The 26,295-nt window shown below is 39.8% G+C and overlaps 1 protein-coding gene across 2 annotated transcripts; it reads right to left on the bottom strand.

The window, feature by feature from the left end:
* Positions 1–10,257: 10,257 nt before the first annotated feature.
* On the bottom strand, positions 10,258–26,295 carry IFRD1 (interferon related developmental regulator 1). Of its 2 annotated transcripts, none has more exons than XM_063446877.1 (12): positions 25,981–26,295; positions 18,559–18,663; positions 18,384–18,465; positions 17,596–17,720; positions 16,606–16,763; positions 16,279–16,329; positions 16,034–16,197; positions 15,624–15,732; positions 12,872–13,006; positions 12,189–12,317; positions 11,716–11,811; positions 10,258–10,841 (listed from the first exon to the last, which is right to left on the bottom strand). In XM_063446877.1, the coding sequence occupies exons 1-12, from the start codon at positions 26,015–26,017 to the stop codon at positions 10,755–10,757; spliced, it is 1,278 nt and encodes a 425-aa protein (XP_063302947.1). In that variant the 5' UTR covers positions 26,018–26,295; the 3' UTR covers positions 10,258–10,754. The 2 variants fall into 2 exon arrangements, with proteins under 2 accessions (XP_063302947.1, XP_063302948.1); XM_063446878.1 differs by lacking the exon at positions 25,981–26,295 and adding an exon at positions 21,174–21,238.

Raw genomic sequence — 26,295 nt, forward strand, 5'->3', positions numbered from 1 at the left:
ATTAATAGACAGCCTGTAAGATCTCTCTGGAGTGCTTGTAATCATAAAACATGGACAGGACACAGGCATATAATCTTCACAAAAAGGTCCAGAAATAGATTTAGAAATATTTAGAAACTTTTGGCTGATAGACAATGCATTCCAGCCTAATTCAAATTTCATATACGTTTCTATGTTTGAAGATTTTTACAAAAAATAAATTATTTTAGAAAGGAGCTGTTATGTTCCAGGATTTTGATATTGTGTTTACCTATCCCTAAACTTAAGACATATGTATTTGGTGAAAACAAAAGGTGTGAAAAATAAAATTAGATGAGAAAATACAGTGTTTACATTGAAAGCTAGGAACACCTCCACTTGCAGTCACTCAGAGTGAACCAGAGGGACTTCGGAATTGATGGAGGCATAATATGCCTCCATCCACTCAGATCTGCTGTCAGCAGAGCACAGGGCAGCACTGTGCACAGCATCCTGTGATTCAGTGTCTCCTCCCTCTGCATGCAGACAGTGAACTTTCCTCATAGAGATTCATTGATTCAATTCATCTCTATGAGGAGATGCTGATTGGCCAGGGCTCTGTTTGAATCATGCTGGCTCTGCCCCGATCTGCCTCTTTGTCAGTCTTAGCCAATCCTATGGAGAAGCACTGTGATTGGATCAGGCTACCACATGTCAGCAGACTGCTTGTTTTTCTGAGTCTAACAGCATGCAGATTTACAGCTTCAGGCTTGAATACAGTAAGTGTTTACTATATTTATGGAGGCATGAGGGGCCCAGGGGGGGTATAGGGTGGTGTTAACACACCCATACATGTTTGTGTTCCTGACTCTATAGTGATCCTTTAAACAATATTTTTTTATTTCTTCTTTTAAGTAGCAATGTTTACCTTGGTTTTGCCTTTTCTGAACAGGATTAGTTTGTCATATGCTAAATCTTTAATATAAAACGTACAAAAAAGTTAAAACGAGTTCTAGGTGATGTTTAAAGTTTTATTCCTGGCTAATCATTGGCAGCTTTACAATAGGGTTAGGTCCGCCCACATGGCTATTAAGGACAGGAAAGAAATTATAAATAGGACATCCCCTCTGTGAGCCCCCAGTCTTTTTTCCTGTCCTCTTGGCTTTGGACAAGGTGTCAGGTAAATTGATTTACCTATATCCATTTATTATTTTAGTTTACCTTGGCCCAAGAGAGTTCAGCCTCTCTCTCATGGAAGCCCCTAGTATGTAACCACGTTTAAGGAACAGCCCCTGGGTTAAAGGGTATTCTTAGTTCCAGGAAACCCTGTGAAATACGCTGTGATCCTATGGGTAGCTGTGTATGAAGTGGTACCTGTCCAATTTTAGAAACTTAATTCTGCTATGATCCTATGGGTAGAGATATGACATGTGAAACATTTACAATATTTGGACTTTATTTATAAGATATTTCAAGGATTCTTTTCCTCCTACATCCTTTTTAATTCTGCTTCGTTTGTAATATATTATTTATTTATTATTATTATCTTATATTCTAAGATGGATTATATTATTTCTTTTATATGGGGGATCTCCTTTGAACTTTTGTTCTTACATTCTATTTTATAGTTTTTCTCTTACCTGCTTGCAGCTTCCAGCTCCATGCTTTGCCGCACTGATCCTCCATTTTGTTTGACGTCCTTTTATGATTTCCGCTTCCTTTCGGCAGAATTCGCCTTGCATCTTTGCGCATTTGGTTCCCGAATGCAAATTTTCTTCTCCGAAGGTAAGTTGTTTTTCAATATTTTCTCAAATAAATTTTTTTTCTATCATTTCCGTTAATTTCTACATTAAATCTTAATTTTCTTTAGCTGCCCTTATTTCGGCATCCAGATCTTCAAAGCGGTTCCCTTCTAGGCATTCAACGTAAGCTTTTTAGCCTTTTTTTAGCCAGGAAAAAGAGTGCAATCATAAGTATTCTTATTGGACTCTTTCACATATTTTGCAGTGTCCCTGACCATGTGCCATTAAAGGACCACTAGAGGCATCCAGACCACTTCAGCTCAATGAAGTGGTCTGAGTGTCAGGTCTGCTATGTTTACACTGAAGGTTAATCCAGCCTCTAGTGGCTGTCCCACTGACAGCCGCTAGAGGCGCTTCCGCGATTCTCACTGTAAAATTCATTTATACTACCATTCATTTGGTTTTAAATTTATATTATAGAAGGACGTTATCTTTTGGTTTTGACATAATAGATCTATAATTTCAAAACTGTGTCTTGGTTTTATGCAGGTTCTCTAATTTTTATTATCCATAACAAGATGGGTTTCTTATTTCCTACAAGAGTTTGTGTTGTATTAGTCTAGCCTTGTTCCTGATTACGGAGCCAGTACCTATACCCAGGCTCCTTTAAATGTGAGTGTTCTCTCTGTTATACTACATATTGGATTTCACTTTTTAGTATTTTACTTTTAATTGTACCCTTTGCTTTTTCGCCCTTTTACATGTACTCAACACCAAACCTTTAACCAAGTAACGTTTGGTAAGTTTTGTATTTGCTTTAGCGCTCCACTTACGGGTGTAGGTTTCTTTAACTTACACCGCTTTATATTTCTTATGATTGTCTTGTGGATAAGAGGATATTTCCACACAAGTGTATAGAGCTGCTTTCATTCTTATTATATTCACGTTTTAGTACTTATTGTCACACATATCCCTCAAGAGGGAAACTTTGGATTAGCCTTGTTCCTTCTCTAGGTTTTGCTATCATGGCCTTAATTCCTATCAGGCTCTATATTTCTCCAGGATATTTCAGACATTTGAAAGCCTGGGGGTTGCTGACCTAGAATCCTCTATGGTAAATTAACTTGTCTGAACAAATTTTATGACAATATCCTAATGATAACTTGTTTGGCTTTTCTAAAGTCTTCTAAGGTTTATGCAGCTCAATAATGGTTTTTATAACTATTAGCTGTTTTTGAACTCTGTCCCTCCCTCCATATATGCTGCTTGGGTATTCCCCATGAGTAAATGCTGCCATGATTGATCAGGAATAAGGAAAATTGGTTCATACTTAGTGATTTTCTTTTCCTAAACATTATTCATGGCAGCATTACGTTCCCACCCAACTTCTATAAGAGTTGTGAAGTTAGTTACAAAGACCTGCCTGATGGGGAGGGGAAGTCCTATTTATAATTTATTTCCTGTTGTAAACATCGAAGTGGGTGAAGCTAACCCTACTGTGATGCTGCCATGGCTGTATCCAGGGAAAGATAATTACGGTAAGTATGAGGACATTTTCTAAATTCATTAGTGTAAATTCCAGATAAGCATTGGTTTCCTTTTCAAAGCTGCCATATTCATTGTTTTAGTGCTACTTTGAAAATACGCTTTCTGGATCCTAACAGACGCTGGACGTCATCACGCTCTGCTTGAAGACATCCAGAGTCAGATTGTTCCCCATAGAAAAGCATTTATTCAATGCTTTCCCAAGAAGAGGATGTTGGAGGAGGTGAAGTCGCGACCCAGCACTAAGGGACAACGGTGCTGGGGTAAGGTAAGTAAATAAAGGGGCAGGGGTTCAAGGGAGGCAGAGAAATCTATAGTACCAGGAATACAGCTTTGTATTCCTGGCACTTATAGTATCCCTTTATCTGGGAGCAGCTGAAAGGGTTAGCATGTGGTATCAGCTGAAGTAGGCAGCAGCATTAAGGATAGCCAATCAAAACGTATTGGTCTTATATCTTTGGTAGATTTATAACATCTATGGTAAGCCTGATCAATAAGGATGTTTTTTTTTTTTTTTTAATAGAATGGTGACAGGGTGGTATAGAACCCTTAAACAACTTCATTCCCTTTATTCCCCTTGGCGAGTGCTGGAGGTGTCCGTGTGAAGCGGGCACTCAGGAACACGTATTGTGGCACTGTTTAGCCATTACTCCTTATTGGGAACAAGGTATTGCAGCTATATTTATTATAAATAAAACAAAAGTTCCTATTTTGTCCTCACCGTCTCCATTACAGGTACTATGGGGTTGGCCCAATGTCCTTTCTGAGATGTGTAAACTGCATTTGTTATAGATACTACTGGGAGAGGCTGATGCCTTGATCTCAACCTATTGGAAATGAATTCAAATACAGACGGTGGAGCAGTGGGTGTCGAAAAGTGGAACATGCTAGTGAAATGGTGGCATTACACTGGGGGGCTAGGGGTTGTAAACAAATATATTAAAATATGGGCCCCGGGGGCGGAGCCAGCTGAGGAACAGAGCAGACACGTTTTCCCTGAGCTCCGAGCAAAGTCAGCCTAAACACCTACTAAATTTGGTGAAAAAGGCGACTTTTGTTGACAAAACCCTTCATCAGTGGTGCAGGAAGAAGTATGGGTCGGAAAAATAAAATACCTAAAGGTGATTGGACCCCGACAAGCCGAAACATCGGTGAACTCCTGCGGGGAGCCCAGAGGGCCGCATGGGACAAGATGGCGCTGGAGGGAGACGAGACCTCTTACTCATCGGGAGACAACCCGTTCGACATGGGAGAGGAGCTACCCCACGATCCCTCAGCAAGCCCCGGCCGAGCCGGTAACTGCCGCCCAGCTAAAGGACATGCTCGCCGAGCTGCGAACGAACATGGCGTACTTCAAAACGGCGGTTGAAAATGCCACCGCACGGATCACACTCCTGGAGGCCACAACGAGCACACAGGACTCCAGACTCACCGTGGTAGAGAGCCAAATCGCTGAAATTATAAAGCTGCAACTGACTACCACGGAAAGAGTGGACGCCATGGAAGACCAAAAAAGGCGTTACAACGTTAAACTCCGCGGCATTCCAGACTCGATTGACCTGACGGACTTACCACATTATATCCGCAGGCTGCTCAGCACACTGCTACCACCCAAGGAGGCTAAAGCGGTGAGATTAGATTATTGCGCCTATTCCGTCTGCCGAAACCACCCACGGCCACATCCACAGACCTCATCATCCGATTTCAATCAATGTCTGATAAGGCCCTCCTGCAAAGGGGAAAGAGCCCATTACACTTTGAGGGCTCATCTCTAACGATGTTCCCAGACCTCACCCGGAACACCATTGCATGGCGCAGGTCACTGAGACCGCTACTGCAGCTTCTTCAATCAAAGAACGTTTCATACCGCTGGGGAACGCCTAAACAACTGATGTTCACCTACATGAACATTGCCTACAAGGCACGGAACTATGCAGAACTAGACACTCTCATGCGCAAGCTTGGAATCACAGGACTGCAGAGTGTGGCCGGTACGGGACTGACTCACTTGGACCCCTCTGCCATCGAGGAATTCATACCCCGCACGGCGAAACGCCCAGGGCCAGAGAGACTGACCTGAGGATGATAGCCCGTTTGGCTGCCCTTCCTTTTTGCATAAAGGACACTCGGGTTCCTTCCAACCCCACCACCGATGGACGCTCAGACACCTGACCTACCAGGCTCATTTGAACGTACTCTGTTCCCTAGCTGAATAAGTTTACCAAGTTGTTTTCTCATTTTATTTTGGTTCAATGTTTTTTTATGTCTTAATTTTGTTTCTCTAACGGCCAACATGCTCAGACTGTCACGAGCATTACCTACAACGAGTTAGCTCCCGTTAACACACACATCCTTTGCACTTCTAAGCATGGGCACACCGTGTAAGAAGCAACCCCCACCCCCCCCCCATCCTGCCCTAGACGACATTCTTACTGACACCAGGAGGGAGGTTACCCCTGACAGGGAACTACACGACCCACATCAGTGACAACACATATGCACCCTGGGGACAATACTAGACGAACCACGCTCCGACACCACTCTTTATTCACCTAAGCTGTTCACATAGACAGCCTTAAACGCACTGGCACAATACTTACCTTTTCTCACGCCTAGCTGACGCATAGGGAGTCTCGTTGTACCACTCTAGGATCCACTCACCCACTGTACAAGATTGTGACCCCCAAATGCTGTCATGCTGGCTGAGACCCTCTCACGTTTGACCTATTCTGTTTTTGACTTTTCAAAAAACCAAAACCAAAAAAAAAAAACAGTGCAGTATGAATAACCTACTTTATTTGAATGTGTGCCTCATTATTTATTTATTTATATATATATATATACACACATGCCTTTTGAAATTTGTCTACCTCCTACTGCATTGTCAAAAATAAATGTAAAAAAAAATATGGGCCCCTTGGTTGGATTATTGGAAAGAATATCTATGAGCAGGGCGATTATGGTAAATCTATTAAGGCGAATACCACACTTATCACTAAAGAGGTCCTATACAATTTGGTGTTACCGTGCACATTTATTTAACTGCAATATGAGATTAAAAATAATGCAATGTTGTATTAGTATTTTGAATACTTAGGCCGGTGTCATTCATTGTTTTTTTTTTTTTTTTTGGAGTAAAGCCACAATGAAGTATCATTAACAACTGATCTAGAATATATACAGTCAGATATATTTCTCATTACCTACCATCTATTCCGCCCCTCCCCCTCCTTCTGGCCCCTTGCTTAGTTTCTCTCCTTTTTGTCATCTGCTCCAGTAATATTATACACATTGTGAAGTGTACTTCTGTTGGATAATTGTTTTTTTTTTTTTTTTTTTTTTAATGCATAGTGAGATGGACTTTTTGCCCTCTATTGTAGTTTCTTGGAGAGGAAAAAAAACATATCAATGCAAATAGCAACTACAATGAGTTGTCGAAATTGCAGTGCTTAGAGTTTTTAGGTAGAGTCTTTCCGCACTGTTAAAAAGACTCAACCACATTGGGGGAGAGGGGACCACACAGCCGTAAGGTTCATAGAGATTCTACAACTAGAACATTATCCACTATTTTATCTGTCTGATAACAGACTTTTCCTGGCATACAGCAGCAGTACCTGTGGGTTTGTATCCTCTTGATGGACAAGCCGAATGTAAATAAGTAAATAAAAAATTTTAAGTAGTCCCTCCTACTTCCCCTCTAAAAATCTGGACTTTCCCTAGGACCGTCAGTATTCTTTCTTGTCCCATTTGGGATGGACACGCTGACTGTTCCTGGAAGTCTGGTGAGGCGCACAGGCTGCTGTCTGGGGGATTGGGCCAATAGCTAGGGGAGTTGGTGGATGTGTTGGGTTTCTAGATCAGGCGTCAGGGTTTCTGATAGGTAGTCGTGGGAGGGTCGGGAGTTGGGATGTGGGGAAGAGGTTAGAAAGCGAGGGGGAGGGAGAAGTAGAGAAAAATTAAATAAAAGGGGGGTGGGTTGGCAGTAATGGTGTTAGTTTGGGTGGGGGAGGGTTGTGTAATTGTGTTTGATGTGCTGGGTGTGTCATGGTCTTTTTAGCCTGTCTGTTCATTGATCCTGAGGTCCCATATTTTCTGCACGTGTTTAGTGGTATCATGTAGGATTGCTGAGAGTCTGTCGATCTCCACGGCCTCTAAAACTGGATCACTGCCTCACGTAGTGGGATAGTTTGCAGAACAGTGGGTCAACCAATGGCTCTTCTGTGCAATAATTCTTAAGACTTAGAGCAAATTTTGAAACCAGCAATACTTTGTTAAAAGTGGCACAATTACTTGAACTTCTTAGACAGACATTTATAGATTAAGTGAAATATAAAATGGTGAGAGCACTCTAAAATATTTAAAATTTACCAATACTTCATAGGGCTTATTCCTAAAAAATGAGATAAAAAGACCATAGGGTAACACAGTAAAACACTAATATTAAAACACCTCTTTTATGGTCAAACTCACATTTGTCTGAGTCACTTAAAAGCTGACTCAGACTAAACAGCAGAGAAGAGCATCTGTGTTGGTGGATGTCTGTTTAGAATTCGGGATACTTCCTTTAGTGCCACACGGTAACCACTCCAAAAGACCCAGGATGCAGGATCACTTTAAGGTTGCTTTATTTGCACATAACAAATTCAATAAAAAACAGGATAAGTCCACCAAGAATATCGCCACCTGACGCATTTCGGCCTTCTTCAGAAGCGGTGATTCTGCTCTTCTCCATTCTGTTGCTTTTAAATCTAAAGTTTTGGCGCCGTTTTCTCTCCCCTCCGGTAAAACACTTCCGCATTCGTCATCAGTACTCGACAGACCTGTTCGGCGCATCTGTTTGGCATCCTTGCGCCATGATGTTGGGGCGTGATAGTAATCCCAGGGGTTGCCGGCGGCCATCTTTGAAAGTCCGCTTGCAATACTATTTGCCAGGACTGTTCGTTCCAAAGTTCTTTTGGCAATAAATTCAATATTAAAATGTATATTTACACAAATGTTAGCATAAATAAGCAGGTTAGTTAGGTTACATCCCTCTATATAAATGAATAAAATAGTTAGATTACACAAGTAAAACTTATATATAGTACATATTAATACCATTTCAGCTTATGATGGATATACCCCAATCCTCCTAACAGAAAAAACGGGGGGAAAAAAGGGGGGGGAGGAAGGAAAAAAATTCAAGAAAAAGGGAGACATATCAGATAAAATATCATTAATATATTTAAAAATATTTTAAAATATGTTTAAAAAATTAAATATATTAATTACAAACATTAAATACACAAGTTTATTTCAAAGTCGGCGTTTAAGCCATTGGGTATCAGGGTATCTACATTAAAAATCCACCTCATCTCACTTTTACTGAGGAGGTTTTCTATGTCACCTCTCCAGTGGGTTTTAACTCCTATTCCTATAAATTCTATTCCACTGGCATTGCCACCATGGGCATCCAAAAAATGTTTGGATACACTGTTGTAAAAATTTCCGATTAATATTATAAATGTGTTCCCCAATACGGATTTTCAAAGCTCTTGACGTTTTTCCAATATATTGGTATCCGCAGGGACACGTAACCATATATAATATTTTTGGAATTGCATGTTAAAAATGATTCTTATATTCTTGTTTATTATGAATGAGGTGAATTTCGTGATATTCTTATTTTTATTAGTTCTTAAAGTGCACCCTCTACATGACATGCAATAATGAAAACCTCTCTCTTTTAAAAAACATTGACATTGGGTTATTATTCCTATTTTCTTTGTCTAAAAAACTCGTAGTTAAAACCTGTTTTAAAATTATATAGAGGGAAGTAACCTAACTAACCTGCTTATTTATGCTAACATTTGTGTAAATATACATTTTAATATTGAATTTATTGCCAAAAGAACTTTGGAACGAACAGTCCTGGCAAATAGTATTGCAAGTGGACTTTCAAAGATGGCCGCCGGCAACCCCTGGGATTACTATCACGCCCCGACGTCATGGCGCAAGGATGCCAAACAGATGCGCCAAACAGGTCTGTAGAGTACCGATGACGAATGCGGAAGTGTTTTACCGGAGGGGAGAGAAAACGGCGCCAAAACTTTAGATTTAAAAGCAACGGAATGGAGAAGAGCAGAATCACCGCTTCTGAAGAAGGCTGTAACGCCGAAACGCGTCAGGTGGCGATATTCTTGGTGGACTTATCCTGTTTATTGAATTTGTTATTTATGTGCAAATAAAGCAACCTTAAAGTGATCCTGCATCCTGGGTCTTTTGGAGTGGTTACCGTGTGGCACTAAAGGAAGTATCCCGAATTCTAAACAGACATCCACCAACACAGATGCTCTTCTCTGCTGTTTAGTCTGAGTCAGCTTTTAAGTGACTCAGACAAATGTGAGTTTGACCATAAAAGAGGTGTTTTAATATTAGTGTTTTACTGTATTACCCTATGGTCTTTTTATCTCATTTTTTAGGAATAAGCCCTATGAAGTATTGGTAAATTTTAAATATTTTAGAGTGCTCAACATTTTATATTTCACTTTGTCTCACTTGTATATGTGTTGAGTGGTGCACATAGGTGATAGCAGCACCAGATTTTGACTTTTCCCAACACTGTTTTTATTGTAATACATTTATAGATTGTTTATTGTATTGATTGGGTTCAAACATATAGATGCCTTATGCTTAAAGTCTAACCAAACTTCTAAATTAAAGAAAATTCAGCGTGACCATGCAAGATCCCCAAACATTGCTACTAAAAATGTTCATTTCTATAGTTTAATTAAGCTAAACTGTGTCAGCATGTAAAATAAGTAGGGAGGTGTTCTAGAAACAAACAGGAGGCCTCCATTACAATGGCTAGGATTGGGAATGAACAATCACAACTACAGGTTTCTATACCTTTGGTCACAGCCTTAGTCAGTTGGACCTGACCCAAACCTTAAACCTCCCCCTTGTAACCGGATGTTAGTTTAGTGTTACATGCTCAACAAAACAGACTTCAGATGGCCAAGGCAAGATTTTTATTAACACACAGCTGAACCTTTAAAAACAATCACACAGTGAAAATGCTAGTGCTGTGTTATTTGCAGTTTATACGAGGCTATTCACTATGCAGTCTCTCTTTAGAGATTTGGATCTGAATACAAGGTTATTTACAGTTAATGAGCTTTGTAATCGATTAAAATGTGTACACTACATTTTATAGTCATAAGTATATACAACACACACAAATACAGCTAATCACTGTGCATATGTATTTTATATTTACAGGGTTAGCAAGTTCCTGATCAGCGTGTAGTATGTGGGTAGCTTACATGTGTAAATATACCAATAGAAAAGTGATTAACACAATAAATAGAGCCAAGATCAGGTGACTAAAATTAGCAAGGGTCACTGGCATAGGAAACATCAATACTGCTTCACAAGGTAAATCACTTTACTTAAATGTATCACAAAAGTCTGAGCAACTAGGTTTATTTTGGGTGAATGTGCACACAAGCTGGATCCTATCCTGAATATTTAGAACTCGCCAACATCTGCTCTCTTGTCACGTAGCTTGCTTCTAGCCTTTGTGCGGGCTTTGAATGCAGCAGAGTTGTTCATGTGCTAATAAGAAAAAAAAATAGTTATTAAAAAAAAGTCACAGAACAGCACAAATACGATTCAGTATTTTTCTTCACTTTGGAAAAACACATTTTCATTAAAACTTTGTTTACTTTTTAAAACCTCTGTATGGAAAATTGTTCTCTGCAGACTACTATACTTGATTATGCAAATAGCGATACTTTTTTCCAGGCAGCAAAACAGCAAATTCAGCAGCTACTGAACAAATGCAAGTAGAAAGACAGATAAGATGGATAAGTCACCTTGGCTTTAGTTTACAAAAAAAATTTCAACAGGGTGCTGAAGACCGTTTTAAAAAAATATAGAAGAAGAAGTCTTTGAAATGGTATAGTAATGTTTGGAGTAAATAAAGGAAACCAGGTAGATCTTGATTCTACAGAGCCATCTGAAATGGGATGGCATAATTTAAGAGGTTACAGAATGTATTAAAAAGGTATTTGATATATTAACCCATGTGTTGTGCTTTTTTTAGTAGGTATGGGAGAGTATAACTGCCCATTGAAACATATTCTAGCACTAGGGGGATGAGTATAGAGCTTCAATCAAGTTCATCCACAATATTGTAACATGGGAAATAGAGACCAGTCCATCATGTCCAATGCCTTCTCTGAATGGAAAAGAATGGTCGAAGTTCCCGATGCTTTGCGTGTATAAGATACAAATACCACTTGATCTGAGTGAACCAGTTCCATTATGAGTGGCATAAGGTGGTTGGCTAGGATTTTTGTAAACCATTTCATATCAAGTTTAGAATGGTTTAGTTACATTTAAATTGGGATTCTTAGAGGCTTTAAATAAAACCATATAGGATTCACAGATCTCGTACGAGTTGATTGCCAGGATCTATAAAACTTACCCTTTCATCACGAGAAATTTTCATCTCCTCCATAGCAGCTTTATCCAAGAGCAAAGGAGGACCAAGTTCAAAAATACTGCGCAAGAACACATTTGTCTAAAGAGAAAAATACATAAAGTCCATATCAATGACATTCGAACAGTAAAGTCATGTTCAGACATTTAACACATTTTAGTTTGCTTTCAGGTTGTGCAATCTGACGGTTCTGTTAAACAGGTTTAGATCTTGTTATAAAATGGGCCCTTTGCATTTCAATAGAGTTTAATAAAGTATAAGGAAGAAGGTCTAGCATGTCTAGGTATTTCCTGGGATGGAAAATTACTTCAATGTACGTAACCCTGCAGCACAAGTTGTCACAGTTTCAAATCAGGACTATAAAATCACCTGGTGACCATTGTGGTCTTAAAGCAACAGGAAGAGCACAGCGAGGCTGCATGAATTGTTACTTTAATGGCCATATCATTTGTCCTTACCAGAAGATGATATTGCATGCCAGATCCAAACAACTCTTTGAATATGCTATATGTAAGCCTCTTCACCCAGCTGTCAATATGCATTCGCTCTCTTCCAAACCGAATTGATTCTGATGAAAAGTCACCTTCCTGTTAAGAAAAAAAAAAATGCTCTGTCAAGTCCAGATGTGATATTTAACACTTTTTGCAAAACTAAGCTGTTGAGGCAAGTGCTGAGGCATGGTCAGAGACCCCTCACTAGCTTCACTGTTTTCCATCACTATAGGGAACGTTTCCGCAAGGAGGACAGAGTTCGATATATTTGCAGAGTGCACTTTGAAATCTAGATGCTTTGTTTCAGATTAGGTTCCTTACAATCATTTTTGTTTTTATACATTTGAAACTAGGACAAACTAGTTCTCAGACGTCTAATTTTTAAACCAGTGTAATGCAAGAAGAGGAACAAAATTTCCTCTACATCAAAAGAGCACAAATTAAATGGTTACATTTTACACAATTTCAATCTTTTCCCAGAAGCAAAAATTATATGCAAAATCCCTTTTGATTAAAGGCTAGACAATTTACAGGCCAGGTTTTAGGTTTTATTTTTATTTAGAAACATAAGAAATTTGACAATTTATAAAAGTCGTTATATTTTAAAATAAGGATAAAAAAAAAAAAAAACAGTCTGACAGACACTCTACCTCAACTGCTTTAAGGACATCACGAAAGACAGATCTTTGCTTCCTTCTGTCTACTTTTGCCCGATGTTTATTGCAGTCTGTTGCAAGGGCTTTCAGTGTTTGAGTAAGAGGCTCCAAATCTTCATAGAAAAAGTCCTAGAAAATGGGAAAAAAAGTTAGTCCTGCACTCCATTTTGAATGCACATGCGTAAATACTAAGGGAAAGTGCACAACCACCACTAGAGTGTCCAGGGCTCTGGATTAAAGTATGACCCAACAGACTATAGGATTTCAAGTTCTTTATCAAATCACTATTTTTCAGAACAGTTTCAAAACCAAGAGGAGAGGTCAAGGGACCATAGATACTACATGCACATACTGGCATTACAGTACTATTAGGCTCCAGGTGGTGTCCTTTGGTTGTTAAAGCCATTTTAGCAGTTGACCAAAACAGGTAACCAGAGGCAGCCACAAAATTGTAAACTTGGAAGTTCACATGCGCACTAGCCAAATCAATTTCTTCCATATTTTCAATGCCATTTGGCTGAGCCATCAGCTGATGCATTCCGCCAATGAATGCTATCCAAATATGGATTAGATAAATTCATATTACACTTGTGGATAAACCTGGGTACTGCAGAGTTTTGGGTCAAACTGTTTGAAGACAGTTTAAGAATTGGAGATAGCATTCAACATTGAAGAAGCACTATCAGCATGTAGCAGTTATAGTGCCCAGACCACTCCTTTAATTAAATGTGCACTCATGATCTGTGAGAAGCACTGAAACATCTGGAAAATATGCAAAGTGATAAACCCAAAAATTTCTGATTGCTGGATGACCACACGTCTCCGTATTCAGAAACCATCCCACACATCTTTCCCACAGGCGCTGTCCATCTGGGCCAATGCGGATGTGTTTTACATGGAGCTCACAGTGCAGTTAGGAAAACAGGTCACCATGAGAACTGTTCAAGAACGCAAACGGCAAAAAGGTTAGCCAGTTTTCATGAAAACACTACCATCTAGAAGGCACTTCCTGCAACAAAGAAAAATAATCTGAGAAAAACACTTCTTTAAAGTTAAGCATACCAAGATCAAAACTGAGAAAACAGATGCCAGTCCTCAAACCAAAAGCCCCTGTACAATGCAACACAATAACAGCATGTCTTCATAAACAATTCAGTGATGATGAAAAGTTGAGACAGGGATCAAAATTTCCAGAGTTTATATCCAGCCCCCCATGAGGGGAAATTTGAGGGTGGGAAGGATAGCCTGGACTACTAGCTTAGGGATTGGGATAGGTAGAGGCACTTGCAGTTTAACCCCTTAAGGACACATGACATGTGTGACATGTCATGATTCCCTTTTATTATAGAAGTTTGGTCCTTAAGGGGTTAAAAGTCACCAGCCCTCTCCCAACTCTAGCACCATGCAGAGAGTACATCACATGCTGCAACAGTATGCATAGCCCACCACAGAGGAGAGAGGAATCACAAGTCCTTATCTCCACCATAAATGTAGATATGAAGAAAACTTGATACATGTTTTCTGTAATAAAGGTTTTAAAAATCAGAAGTTATGCTACCTACAGGAGTGCCTCTTCCTTTGCAGTTAATTTGTCCATTACCAGAGATCACACAGGAGGCAGTGGTGGGTAATTTAGAACAAACCTCCAAGTTTATGAATGTAACAAACTTCTAAGACATGACAATGTGAATGCAACATCCCACTTTGTGGTATTAAAGGTTTATAAAAAGGCATATTGGCATAGCCGGTATTATGAAAGTCAATTCTTATGCCATTTGCAGCATGTATTTTGTAAATGTATATTTGTATCTATTTTGTATACATGTTTAAAGGACTGTTGGTTTACATTCACAGCGATATTTGTTGTAACCAAGGTAGTTTAATTGCTATACATCTGGTAGATTGACATTGTTTTACTGTTCCCCAGCTCATTTAACTGCATGCTTTTTTTGGAAAACCAAAGTTTAAGAAAATAAAAAAAGAAAACCAAGTGTTTCAGAAAGTCACATTAATACTACATGCATGACAATACATTCAATGTTTAAAAACTAGCCGCACTAGATGCTTTCAATCACTAGCAAAGTGGTCCTCTTAATACCCTTCTGGTAAAATACTTTTTATCTGCTCTCATTCAGGTGGTATGGCATGTTTTAAAGGGAGCTTTAAAGTGACCAAAATTTAAACGTCCCATTGAAGTAATTATATAAATGTTTAGGAGTCCCCTGGTGCGCTCTTTATTCAGCATTAAACAGTTTTTCAACGTAATCTTAAACGAGAGTCCTCCGCAGCCCTAACCCTCTGTGCTGTGTGGGCAAATAAGGAAGCATTAGCAGAGGCAACTGAGCCGACAGCTTTCAGCCCACAGTCCCAACTGCGAGCAAGTGCCTGGGGCCTCCAGGCACCAACCAATCTAATGATATTCAATAGTTATAGCGCCTACAGTGTGTCCCTTTAAGCTGCCAAAAGTATATTCAATAACAAAATTGTTATTTTGGCAAACCATTTACAAATTCCACTTTAGAAATTTACAGCTATATAGCTCAGAAGACTAAAAAAGAAAAAAAGTAGGAAATGCAAAATTAAGCTAAAGCATAAATTACAAATGTGGCTTCCAGTAACTCAAGAGAAATGTTTTAATATTTAACTGTAGATCAGTGCCAATAAAGTTTACTTTATACAACAGATTTATAAGTTAGCACTAGGCTGATAACCCTGGTCAGTACATGCCAATAGATTAAGTACTTACTGCATCTGCTTCCCGTGCCAGCTCAAACAAGAGAGCCAGAGTCTCCCCAGCTGCAATCCTCATGTTCACATCATCACAAGATAACAGCCTTGGTAGTTTGTTCAGATGTCTGTTAAGAGTGAAACAGATTCATCAGCATGCAGAACGTTAAAATAAGACATTAAAAAAGTGTGAAGTATGACTTTTCAACAAGTTAAAGGCTTTCCTGGTGTAACTACCCCCCAAAATAATCTATATTAAGTAAATTGATCAAGAAATAAGGAGTTTAGGTAAAATCATGAGAAGGAAATGGCAGTGTATCAGGTAGCAGCAGTTGTGGATGACATGCTCGTTTCTATAACCTTTTTAAGCATTCTATAGAAGGTCATGGTGCTGCATCATTCCAGCATTTCAAGAAGCAGTTTACTTACATATCTAGTTTCTTCTTTACTTCACTGGTATGGCAGATAGTCAGCAACAGAGCCCACGATTGGAGAGCCTGGATGTGAAGTGCTGAACATTTATCAGCTCCATTTTCGGAATGATATTGCTTGGTGAAGACATTCTCCATGCATTCCATCGTGGAGTACAAATCCTGAAAATCACAATTCACACTTACTACAAGAACCCAACAGCAAGGACTCCCGCCCTACACATAATACAGCTCCGTTCTTACCTCAATATCATCACTGGCAATAAAGCAGCAAAGACCCAGATAGGTTGCACACTGTTGGGGAAAAGAAGTTGACTTACATTATTTTAAAGTTTGCTACAATAGAAGTGAACACACGTGAAGCATTTAAAAGTTTAAAGCGGCACAGTCACCCCATTAGAGGACTTTGCAAAGATCCAGCGGTGACATATCTGCAGGAGGGTGGATTTCTGTACTGGTCCCTTGTGGGAGGCAGTGAAGTATAAGAAATATTTAGCAGAAACCTTCCAATTCTAATTGAATGCAAGGCAGTTTAGTAATATGTAATGGTTGATTCAGAGCATTACTTACAGCTTGGCGTGCCTGGGTGTTTGCACTTCTGTCACAAATTATTGTTCTTTGAATTGGTGCCAGAGATCGGAAAACCTCCTCGCATTCGAGTCCTGCGCCAAGCTGACAACATAGAAGGCAAGCCAGAGATGCAGCCACGCACTGCTCTTCGCTTTTACCTGGAAACCGACACATGCAGGTTATTCTTCCACATAAAATACAGTGCAGCAACCGTTACTTTGCCAATGACAAAACTAAACAAAAAACACCCTGTTCTTCAAGTGTCATATTTCCCACTGTCCAGGTCCCAACATTCTCTAATGCAGGAGCACAGTTTGCAGATGTTCTCCATTAGGAGAAGGCACAAAGCAATGTAGATGAATACATGTGCTCCAAGTTAACTACCTAGAGAAAGCCATGGAGAATGACTGTTGGGGAGCTGCAAGTTATTGAGTGCAATGATGTCTCCCACGCAAAATCATTTCTCCCTTGAGGACCAGGTTAAATCTAGCTCTTCTGTCATACCTCCTTAGTCCACAAAGGCTTCAACACGTAGACTGTTCCTAAATGATCAATTAATTTTACCTTTATTTAGACTTAAAAAGTTATGCCATTAAATTACTTAGGCTGAAAGGACCACTCTAGGCACCCAGACCACTTCAGCTTAATGAAGTGGTCTGGGTGCCAGGTCCAGCTAGGGTTAACCCATTTTTTTTATAAAAACATAGCAGTTTCAGAGAATTGGTTAAGCCTTCCCCCTAATCCTCTAGTGGAGGAGGAGAGCTCCCCGCCCAGCACTGGAAAAAGGTAAGTTTTACCCCTTTTCAGAGCCGGGCGGGAGGGGGACCCTGAGGGTGGGGGCACCCTCAGGACACTATAGTGGTCCTTTAACGTGGACCTATTACAGGCAGGCAAAACAACAAGACAAAAAAAAGTCTTAACCATTAATCTGTCTTAATCTGTGACACCAAGGATATTTAATAGGAAGCAGTAAATTGGTTAAAATCTTACCTTTTTTCAAGCAACGCTCAATGCTATCGGTTAGTGTTATTCTCTGTTCTAGAATAAAGTCACTTAACAACTTGGACGACATCCCAACCTTCAATCCTTCAAGTGCAGCTTGTCTGGTCTTTGCACTAAAGGAAGTGGAAGAAAATTTGCAGTGTTTATTGCTGGTCCCATAGTAGCGCATATGTGTATGGCTAAATATTGCCCGTAACAAAAAAAACAAAACCCATACAAAAATAAAGTAATCAGATTATTTAGCCAGAAAGAATCTTAAACCTGAAGGTCTTTGATAGAGACATTTGCTAAAAGCTCCAATTCACCTCTAAAACTGGATATGAACATAAATATGAGTCTATTGCAATTTAAAATCATTTATAAGTTACAGTGTTCTAAAAGAAGGAATGCCACAGTTTGTCTCAAGTAAACCCCAATGAAAAACGTTGACCTGAACAAGCAATTTATAATTCTCATGCGCAGTTTCTAAACCTTCATTCTAAGAATTATAGTCAAAGTCAAGTAAAAAAAAAAAGGATGTAATGGATGCAGTCAAGATTCCATGACATCACTGAACAAGTGGGAACCTTCATTAAAAGTTCCCAACCACTTCATTAATAAGATGGAAGTTTCTAAACAGGATTGCTTCATTGTGGATGGAGATCAACATTATGTTTAAAAACCAACAATTCCAACTAGAGTTAATGAATGGAGCTGGAAAATTCTCTAAATATGCAGCTACATGAAAACTGAAAAGTGTTCTTGTGGGGTTTCTACAGATGAAGCAGATGTCATACCTCTTGTCCGTTGTGAGTTCAATTAGTCCTTTCATTTTGAATTCAAAGTCTTCCTGAGCTGCTTCTTCATCAACCTCTCCACCTACACGAGAAAGCATACAGATATGGTAAATTATAAAAAATGGAAGCCAAGGAATTTTTCTTCATTCCCCTTCCAATTATTTTTTAGACATACCATCTTCAGCAACGCTGGCCACATCGCTGAAACTACTACAGCGACTCATTGTTTCGATTGAGGATTCCTCATCACTAAACGGCTGTACATTTTTTGACCGGCCACCTAAAATTAAAAAAGAAAATTCAGAACAAAACACAAAGCTCTAGAATTTGATATGATAAAGGTTAGTCCCTTTATATAACAAGGACGAAAGGTTTTCAATGGTGTCAAGCTGCAGACTTCAGTAGGTTTAGGATAACGCCCATAAGTATCAGACAGCGTAAAGTGAAACTCGCTTCCTAGCCTTTTAACACATTTATCCCCTACATGTAACAAATTTGTAAAAAAACAACAACAAATAAACTTCACCCTGCAGCTGGGTGCTGCCATTTTAGCTGCCTGTCAATTGTTAATAGGATTGTCCTTTGCAGCTGGCAGTCAGCAAAAAAGTTTATATTTCTCATTTTAATGTGTGCCCTGGCTGTGCCAGGAGGGAACTGGTTTGTGAGGTTATTTGCTAAATCTTTAGCATCACAGGATTTACACAAGTTGCGTAACTTTCAATAATCACACATCAGAGGTGCCTAAACGTTAAACTACAACTCCCATGACCCTTGGTCATTCTAAGAGCATGCAAAGCATCATGGTACTCGTAGATCAACATCTAGGGATTACCTTTTGGGCACCTCTGGTCTATATTGAAGAGAAGGGACTGCTCCTTTCACACACCAAATTGCAGATACATTCACTACTCTAGCAAAATCCTGCAAATCTCCTGATTTGTGCAAACAAAAATGTGTGTTTTAATTCTATGAATACATTCCAACCAACTGGATTTTTTTAAATCATGGCAAGCTCTAGCACAGGGATGTCGAACATGCGGCCCCCCAGATGTTGCTGAACTACAACTCCCATGATTCCCTGGCTTATCTGTTTGATTGAAAGAATCATGGGAGTTGTAGTTCAGCAACATCTGGGGGGCTGCATGTTCGACATCCCTGCTCTAGCATGACCATTCCCATGTCCAACGATCGGACAATAGACAGGTTTCCATTTATGGTCTCTGGAGATATTACTGCAGAAACAGCTGACCCTGGCACATTTAGAAGAGGATAGCATCTTTGAACACTAGCCTTTGAATAATTAAACTATTGGCAATAACAATGCAAGCAATACACTTAGTGGGAATTTCACGTTTACCTGTAAAACTGGAATGTTTAGTCTAGACTTCAGCATATATTGGAGACACGTTCATTAAATAGCTGAGTGTTAGTTGCTGATTTGCATCATCCCTTAGCATTATCAGTTGTCATGCAGTATTGTAGTGGGCAGGAAGCACAGAGATAATGGCAAGCTAAGGTCATTTTAGCACATATCTACATATGCACACCCTGCACACAGTATGCAACTAGTAAAAACAGTGACATGTTAAGAGGTTTCTCAACATTCACTTTTAGTTAAAAATGTAGCTGCTTACAGTCTGACACCACCACATTGGGGCTAGTTATTCTTATAAAGACCCATCAATTGACTGCATTAGGACTGACCATCTTAAACTGGAATACTTTGTTACAGTCCATCATTAACAGTACTACATATGTAATTAGTATCTTAATGAATACATCTATTGTGGCCCATAGAAAACAGCCTGAGCAAACTTCAGAATTAGAATCCAATCCGCAATTCCAACCATTGCCAAGTCACTGTAACCTCTAGCATTAATACCATCAGTACACAAAGAAATATTAACACACTATGTACTTCATACAGCTACAAGATTTGCATGAATCCATCAAGCGTTCCTAGATTCTTATTTGTTGGGTTACTGTACTTGCAAAATATGACATTTAACAAATCAAGAAAACAGTTCAAAGAAGCTGCACTATGATAAATATAGCAAATTTAAAAAGGAGTCATTAGTCCACGTTTATGATCTAAAGGGTGTTTAGGTTTGAAGTCAAAGTGTTTTACATAGGAGTCGTTTGCTGACTAAGTGTACACACTAATCCAGGGTAAGAAGGCAAAAGCACTCATCAATATGCTGTAGTTCGTCACTAAACAGGTAATCGGAAAAATCTCAAAATACATTTCTGCATGTATTAAAGTCATGTTATCCGAAGAATTATACAGTTTCTCCTTAAAAACTAAAACTAGGTACAAAAAAGTAAACTAGTAACTTGTTAAAGAATTTCCTCTTTTCAAATGTTTTATTGAAAGTTTTAAATATGATAAAAAACAAACAATAATTACAACATCAAACAAACCAGGAAAAGGGGTAAAGATAAAAGTACTATTAGTCATCCAATACTATTTAAAAATAAATTTTAAGAAATTACCATTGGTAGTGCCTTACTTATTTAACAACCTTAATGCAGTGCAAAGTGAAATAAAAGAAATTTAAGACCAGTTTTTGGATTGGCCATACACCAAGTTTTTTTAAATAACCAATACTGTAATAGCCACGAACTGAAAAGGTAACACTTCTTGCTTTTTAATTCAAATTTTACATCCATATTCATGGCCATCCCAATTTGTAATTACCAATATTAAGATCAGCATAAGCTTTAGGTATCCTTAATGAGACCCACCAGGCATTTAAACAGCTGAGTAACGTTTAATTATTGCATACTCACATAGAGTTCATTCCAGTAAAGAGCTAGCTTCTGTCATCAACTATGAACACACACAAACTATGACAGGCACATCAGCTGTTAGCACCAAGCCCCTTTATCTCACCCAGTCAAAGAGCATGAGTAAGCAGACTAATGATTAGCAAGCATCTATACCGCTGCCTTAAAGGGACACCAAGCATCATAAACATTACATTGGTTATGGTGCCAACAGGCAGCCATCATTATACCTGGTTCAAAGTCAACTGTTTAGAAAGTGGTTATTGTACTTTGAATGGGTTTTCAAACATGAATGGCATTAAGAGACAGCACCCAATATCTGTAATATTAGCACTGGTTCAAGTAATATAGCTAGAAACACTGTTTATGTAGATGTGTTTTTAATTGCATCCCATAATAAATAAATAGAAGCCCTTAAGAAGGGGCTTCTACACTATAGGCACTCAGACCACTTAATCTCTTTAAAGTGGTCTGGGTGCACAGTCTGTCCCCTTAATCCTGCAATGTAAAACATTGTAGTTTTAGAGAAACATCAATGAATACATTGCAGGACTAAGATTGCCTTTAGTAGCAGTCTAGCACTAGCCACTAACGGTGCTTCCTGGAGGGTCACAGAGTTTGACTCTTAAGCAACACTATGTGCTCACGCTCTGCAAACCAGTCAGCTAATTGTCCTCAGACAATCGTCAGCCCTGCCCCACTCATGCAATAGTAGTAACCTAAACAAAGCAAGAAACACCAACATTACACCTTTAATGTTCTAGTGTTTCTTTGAAGGATGTAAAATAAATGTACAGATGTCAATGAAAACAAACTTTAGTGACCAGAACTACAACTTTATGAAGTTATAGCGTCTATAGCATGCCCCTGCAGGTGGTTTAATGTAAACACTACCCTTTCAGAGAAAAGCAGTGCTTGGAGACGCTAAACATTCCCCATAGAGTTTTACTGATTCAATGCATCTTTAGGAGATACTGATTGGCCAGTGCGGTGCTTAGCTGCACAAAAGCATGTATTGGCTGAGAGTCAATTTTGATGCTCTCAGCCAAGGAGGCTGATTGGGGCAGCACCAGCAGACCCACGCAGCGCTGGAATAAAGGTGAATAAACTCACCATTTAAATTAGACAGGCAGGCTGAGGGGCCACAGTTCTATTACAGCTATAGTGACAGGAATACACATTTGTCTTCACGTCACTGTTGTGTTCCTTTAAATGATGACACTCAATAAATTCTTATGACAAGCTTTTATGTCTGACTTTATGCACAAACGCTTATGGGATTCGGGATATTTTAACAGTTTTTGCCTAAGGACCTAGCGCAATATATTTTATTACCCACATCATGACAAGTAATTTATAAACACACGCACTTTTAGAGTTTTTCCCCCAAAGTAAGAATTTTATAGAATTCTAATGGAATTACCAGTTTAAGGCCAATACCACTGAGCTTCAAATATTCTCCTACATCACTACTTCAGCAATTCTGTTATTTTGACCTCCAACGTCCTATATTGGGCCTTGTAAATACTGCACATAATTCCCAGTTTAGCAAATAAACTGGATTGGTTCTCAGCCTATCTATTTCATTCATAGAGTCATAGGAGTTGTAGTTCAGCAACATCTTGAGGGCCCCCAATTACTTGTGAAATTAATTGCATGTTAAACCCTACTGATAGCACACAAAAGCAAAGATTAAGTAAGCAAAGTAGAAAATAGGTTTAATTAAAAAAAAAAACTAACTGATCAGAGCTGCTGCTTCAGAGATCAGCAGTGATGGGCAAGGAATATTATATATTAGCCCCATGTAAAGACATGACACATAAGGACAAGATACTATGACGATTTACACCTTATAGTAAAATAATACCATCATGTAAACGTTAAAAGAACACTAGTGTGTTCAGAATACAAAGTTTTATTCTAACCAGACTGTGTCCCTCTGCCACCCACCCCCTACACATCCATGTAAAGAGATTATATAAAGCATAAACACTTTCCTGACCTTTATCTATTCCATAGTGGTTTGAGATGCAGTTTTTTTTTAGCTGGATTAGGTCCCACCTACCCAGACGCCCGACTTTGAATTCCCCTGGTAAATCTATAATCTTTCCCATGACTTCTTGAATGTGTCACCAATAAGTGTGAAAAAGTTGTATTCCTAGCACTATAGTACCCTCTGTACCCACTCCCAAAGCTGAGAAAAGGCTAAAGACAATTTTGTCACTTCTTGATTTAAGTGCCGATGCCCCCTGGTGCTGGGCCATGCTCCGCCTGTCAACAGGCAGCGGAGGTGACCTAATGACCATGTTCTGCTATTGCATTAGGCCTTTCCTATAGGAAAGCATTGCATAAATGCTTTCTAAGGAGTTTTCAACACGCTGGATATCTTCAGACAGAATGTGAGGCCATTCAGTGCTGTTTCACCATGTCAAACTACATGAAACTGCAGGAAGTGCCTCTAGTGGCTGTCTGCTAGACACTGCAATGTAAACTTAGTTAATCTAAGACTTCAATGAGATGAAGTGGCCTGGGTGCAAATAGTGTCCCTTTAAATTTGATTTGGGATGGGGATAAAATTTGCATCTGAAAAAGGTATATTTACATACACTGAAGTTGACACTTATTTAGAAGCTATGCAATGATTTAAACGTTGCAGGACATTTATAACAGTTGGATGCATTGTTTAGGTCTGATGAAACTATACATTCAACTAGTTTTTGTTTGCTCATAATTTTCATTGATTCTGGACCTACACATGTTGCTTAAAGGACCACTATAGTGCCAGGAAAAGTAACTCATTTTCCTGGCACTATAGGGTCTCCCACCCTCAGGGCACCCCTCCTGCCGGGCTCTAGGGTGTGGAAGGGGTTAAACATACCTTTTCTCCACCGCCTCCTTTCCCGTGCGTATTCAGACAATCCATAGGAAAGCATTCTCAATGCTTTCCTATGGACGCTGGCGTCTTCTCACTGAAAATCACAGTGAGAAGCACCTGGATTAGCCCATAGGTAAACGGTTTCTCTAAAACTGCTCTGTTTACAGCAGAAAGGGTTATTCCTAGATGGACCTGGCACCCAGACCACTTCATTAAGCTGAAGTGGTCTAGGGTGCCTATAGTGGTCCTTTAACTACAACTCCCTTGATTCTCTGGCTATTTCATTCAAATAATCAAGGGAGGTTTAGTACTGAAAAACTAGAGCTCCCTCATTTAAAGTATAACTTCTAGGGTGAGATGGTGGTACAGGAAATCCATTTCCCTTAAATACATTCTATTCTGACAAGTGACCTACACAAATAAATAGTGCATGTGTCAGCCCCCTATATAAGCCACCAAGCTTCCCATTTAAAAAAAAAAAGAAAAAACATCTCCCAAAGAGAAAAATATGTCTCTTCCAAAAGGACACACTCCTGGTGAAAGGCATGACCATAACTTATATGGAATAGAATAAAAAAATCCCCTAAGGAAAAGGAAAGCAGAGACAAATCCTTTAATAAAATGACTTAAGGGGTTCTCACTGCTTTCCTCTTCATTGGGGTATTATTTTTCCATTTTAAACATCCCATTTCTCTGTGCAAGTATGAGGAAGAGTAGAACACGTTTCAAAGCTCTGGGCAGCATAACCACTACAGCTGATGATGCTGGGGCAAAAAGTATATCCATGCAAGTCAAGGAGTGTTTATAATGCTGCCTACCCTGGGATTTTACAATGCACTTTTTTAAACTTTTCCAATCTGCTGCTCTGTTAAAGTGACACAGGCACTAGAAACATTCCTGTTCATAAATATTGTAAAACACTACAGAATGTGTTGGCGCTATACAAACAGCAATAATAGATTTGATATAGTGCCTAGAGTCCCCTGGTACAATCCCTTTATTCAGTATTAAAAAGGATTTTGACAGAAACCCAAAAACGTTTCCACGCAACGTCATTAGTTACAAAAGACTTAATTTGCAAATTAGCAAAACAATCTATAGAGAAGGAAGTAGAACCCCAAATTGCACAAGCATGTGAAATGCATTTCTTATTTTAATTTTTTATTTTAAAGAGTCCATGCCCTGCTCCCCACATCCAAAAAAAGGAAAAATCTCTAATGCAATGCAGGTGTCAAAATAAGCATGTTTAGGTTTTTTTGATTTTATTTATTCTCTTTTAATAGCCGCAACCCACCCACAGATTTTTAATTCTCAAATTTTAAAAAGCCATAGATTGTATATTTCCAGTAATGAGTACAATGCTCTACAGTCTATAAATAACCAGTGTGGTCAGTGTCTCAGTGCGTGTCTGAGTATCAGTGAGTCAGAGCTGGGTATCAGCTGGGGAATGGAGCTGTATGTGCCAAGGTTATCAGCCATTGTATCCATATGGGGGCTAATGGAGCAGGGCTATACAAGGCCTGGATTAAAGGGCCCAGCCATGGCACACAGACCAACACTCCACGTCAGCAGCCCCAGCCAGGCTTGGTCCCTTTAAATCCTTCAATCCCCCCATGGCTCCTGCCTGACCCCCACCCTGGATCAATCTCAATCCCCCCTGGTGGGATCTGTAACGGACACCAAGCAGGAGCAGCTCATACATGGAGCCACGCCGGCCCTATCAGTAGCCAAACCCGCTGCTACTAGCCACAGGTCCCTCACACACGCCCGAATGCCGGTAAAGACCGGCTGGCCGGCGCGCACAGGCTCACGGGACTCGTAGTTCCGCCCAGGGAGCGCGGGCCACGCGAGTCTACCCACAGCATGGCGCGGCTGGACTACAACACCCGGCAGCCCCCGCAAACACCGCAATCAGGCCTTCCCCCCCTCACTTACCGGCGGCGCGGCTGCTCCTCTTCTTGGATTTCGGCATTTCGGGCCGGTCGGCGCTCGCCCCGCTCTCCCGGTGTGTGTCTGTCTGTCTGTCAGTCAGTCAGTCAGTCAGTGCGGGCCTCGGGCTCAGTAATAATCAGCCGATGGACGAACACTTTTTACTAAAGCGTCTCTCAGGGATGAGGTCTGAGTGTCCTATCGGCAGGGCTGCGGGACGATTGAACGCGGAGAAGGCGAGCGAATCTGCGGTGACTGGCTGTGAATCGGGACGACACATTTTATCTCTGAGAAACCTCGGGATTGATCGCAGCGCGCCAC

This window comes from Pelobates fuscus, chromosome 3 (assembly GCF_036172605.1).
Source record: "Pelobates fuscus isolate aPelFus1 chromosome 3, aPelFus1.pri, whole genome shotgun sequence".
Taxonomy (NCBI): Eukaryota; Metazoa; Chordata; class Amphibia; order Anura; family Pelobatidae; genus Pelobates; species Pelobates fuscus.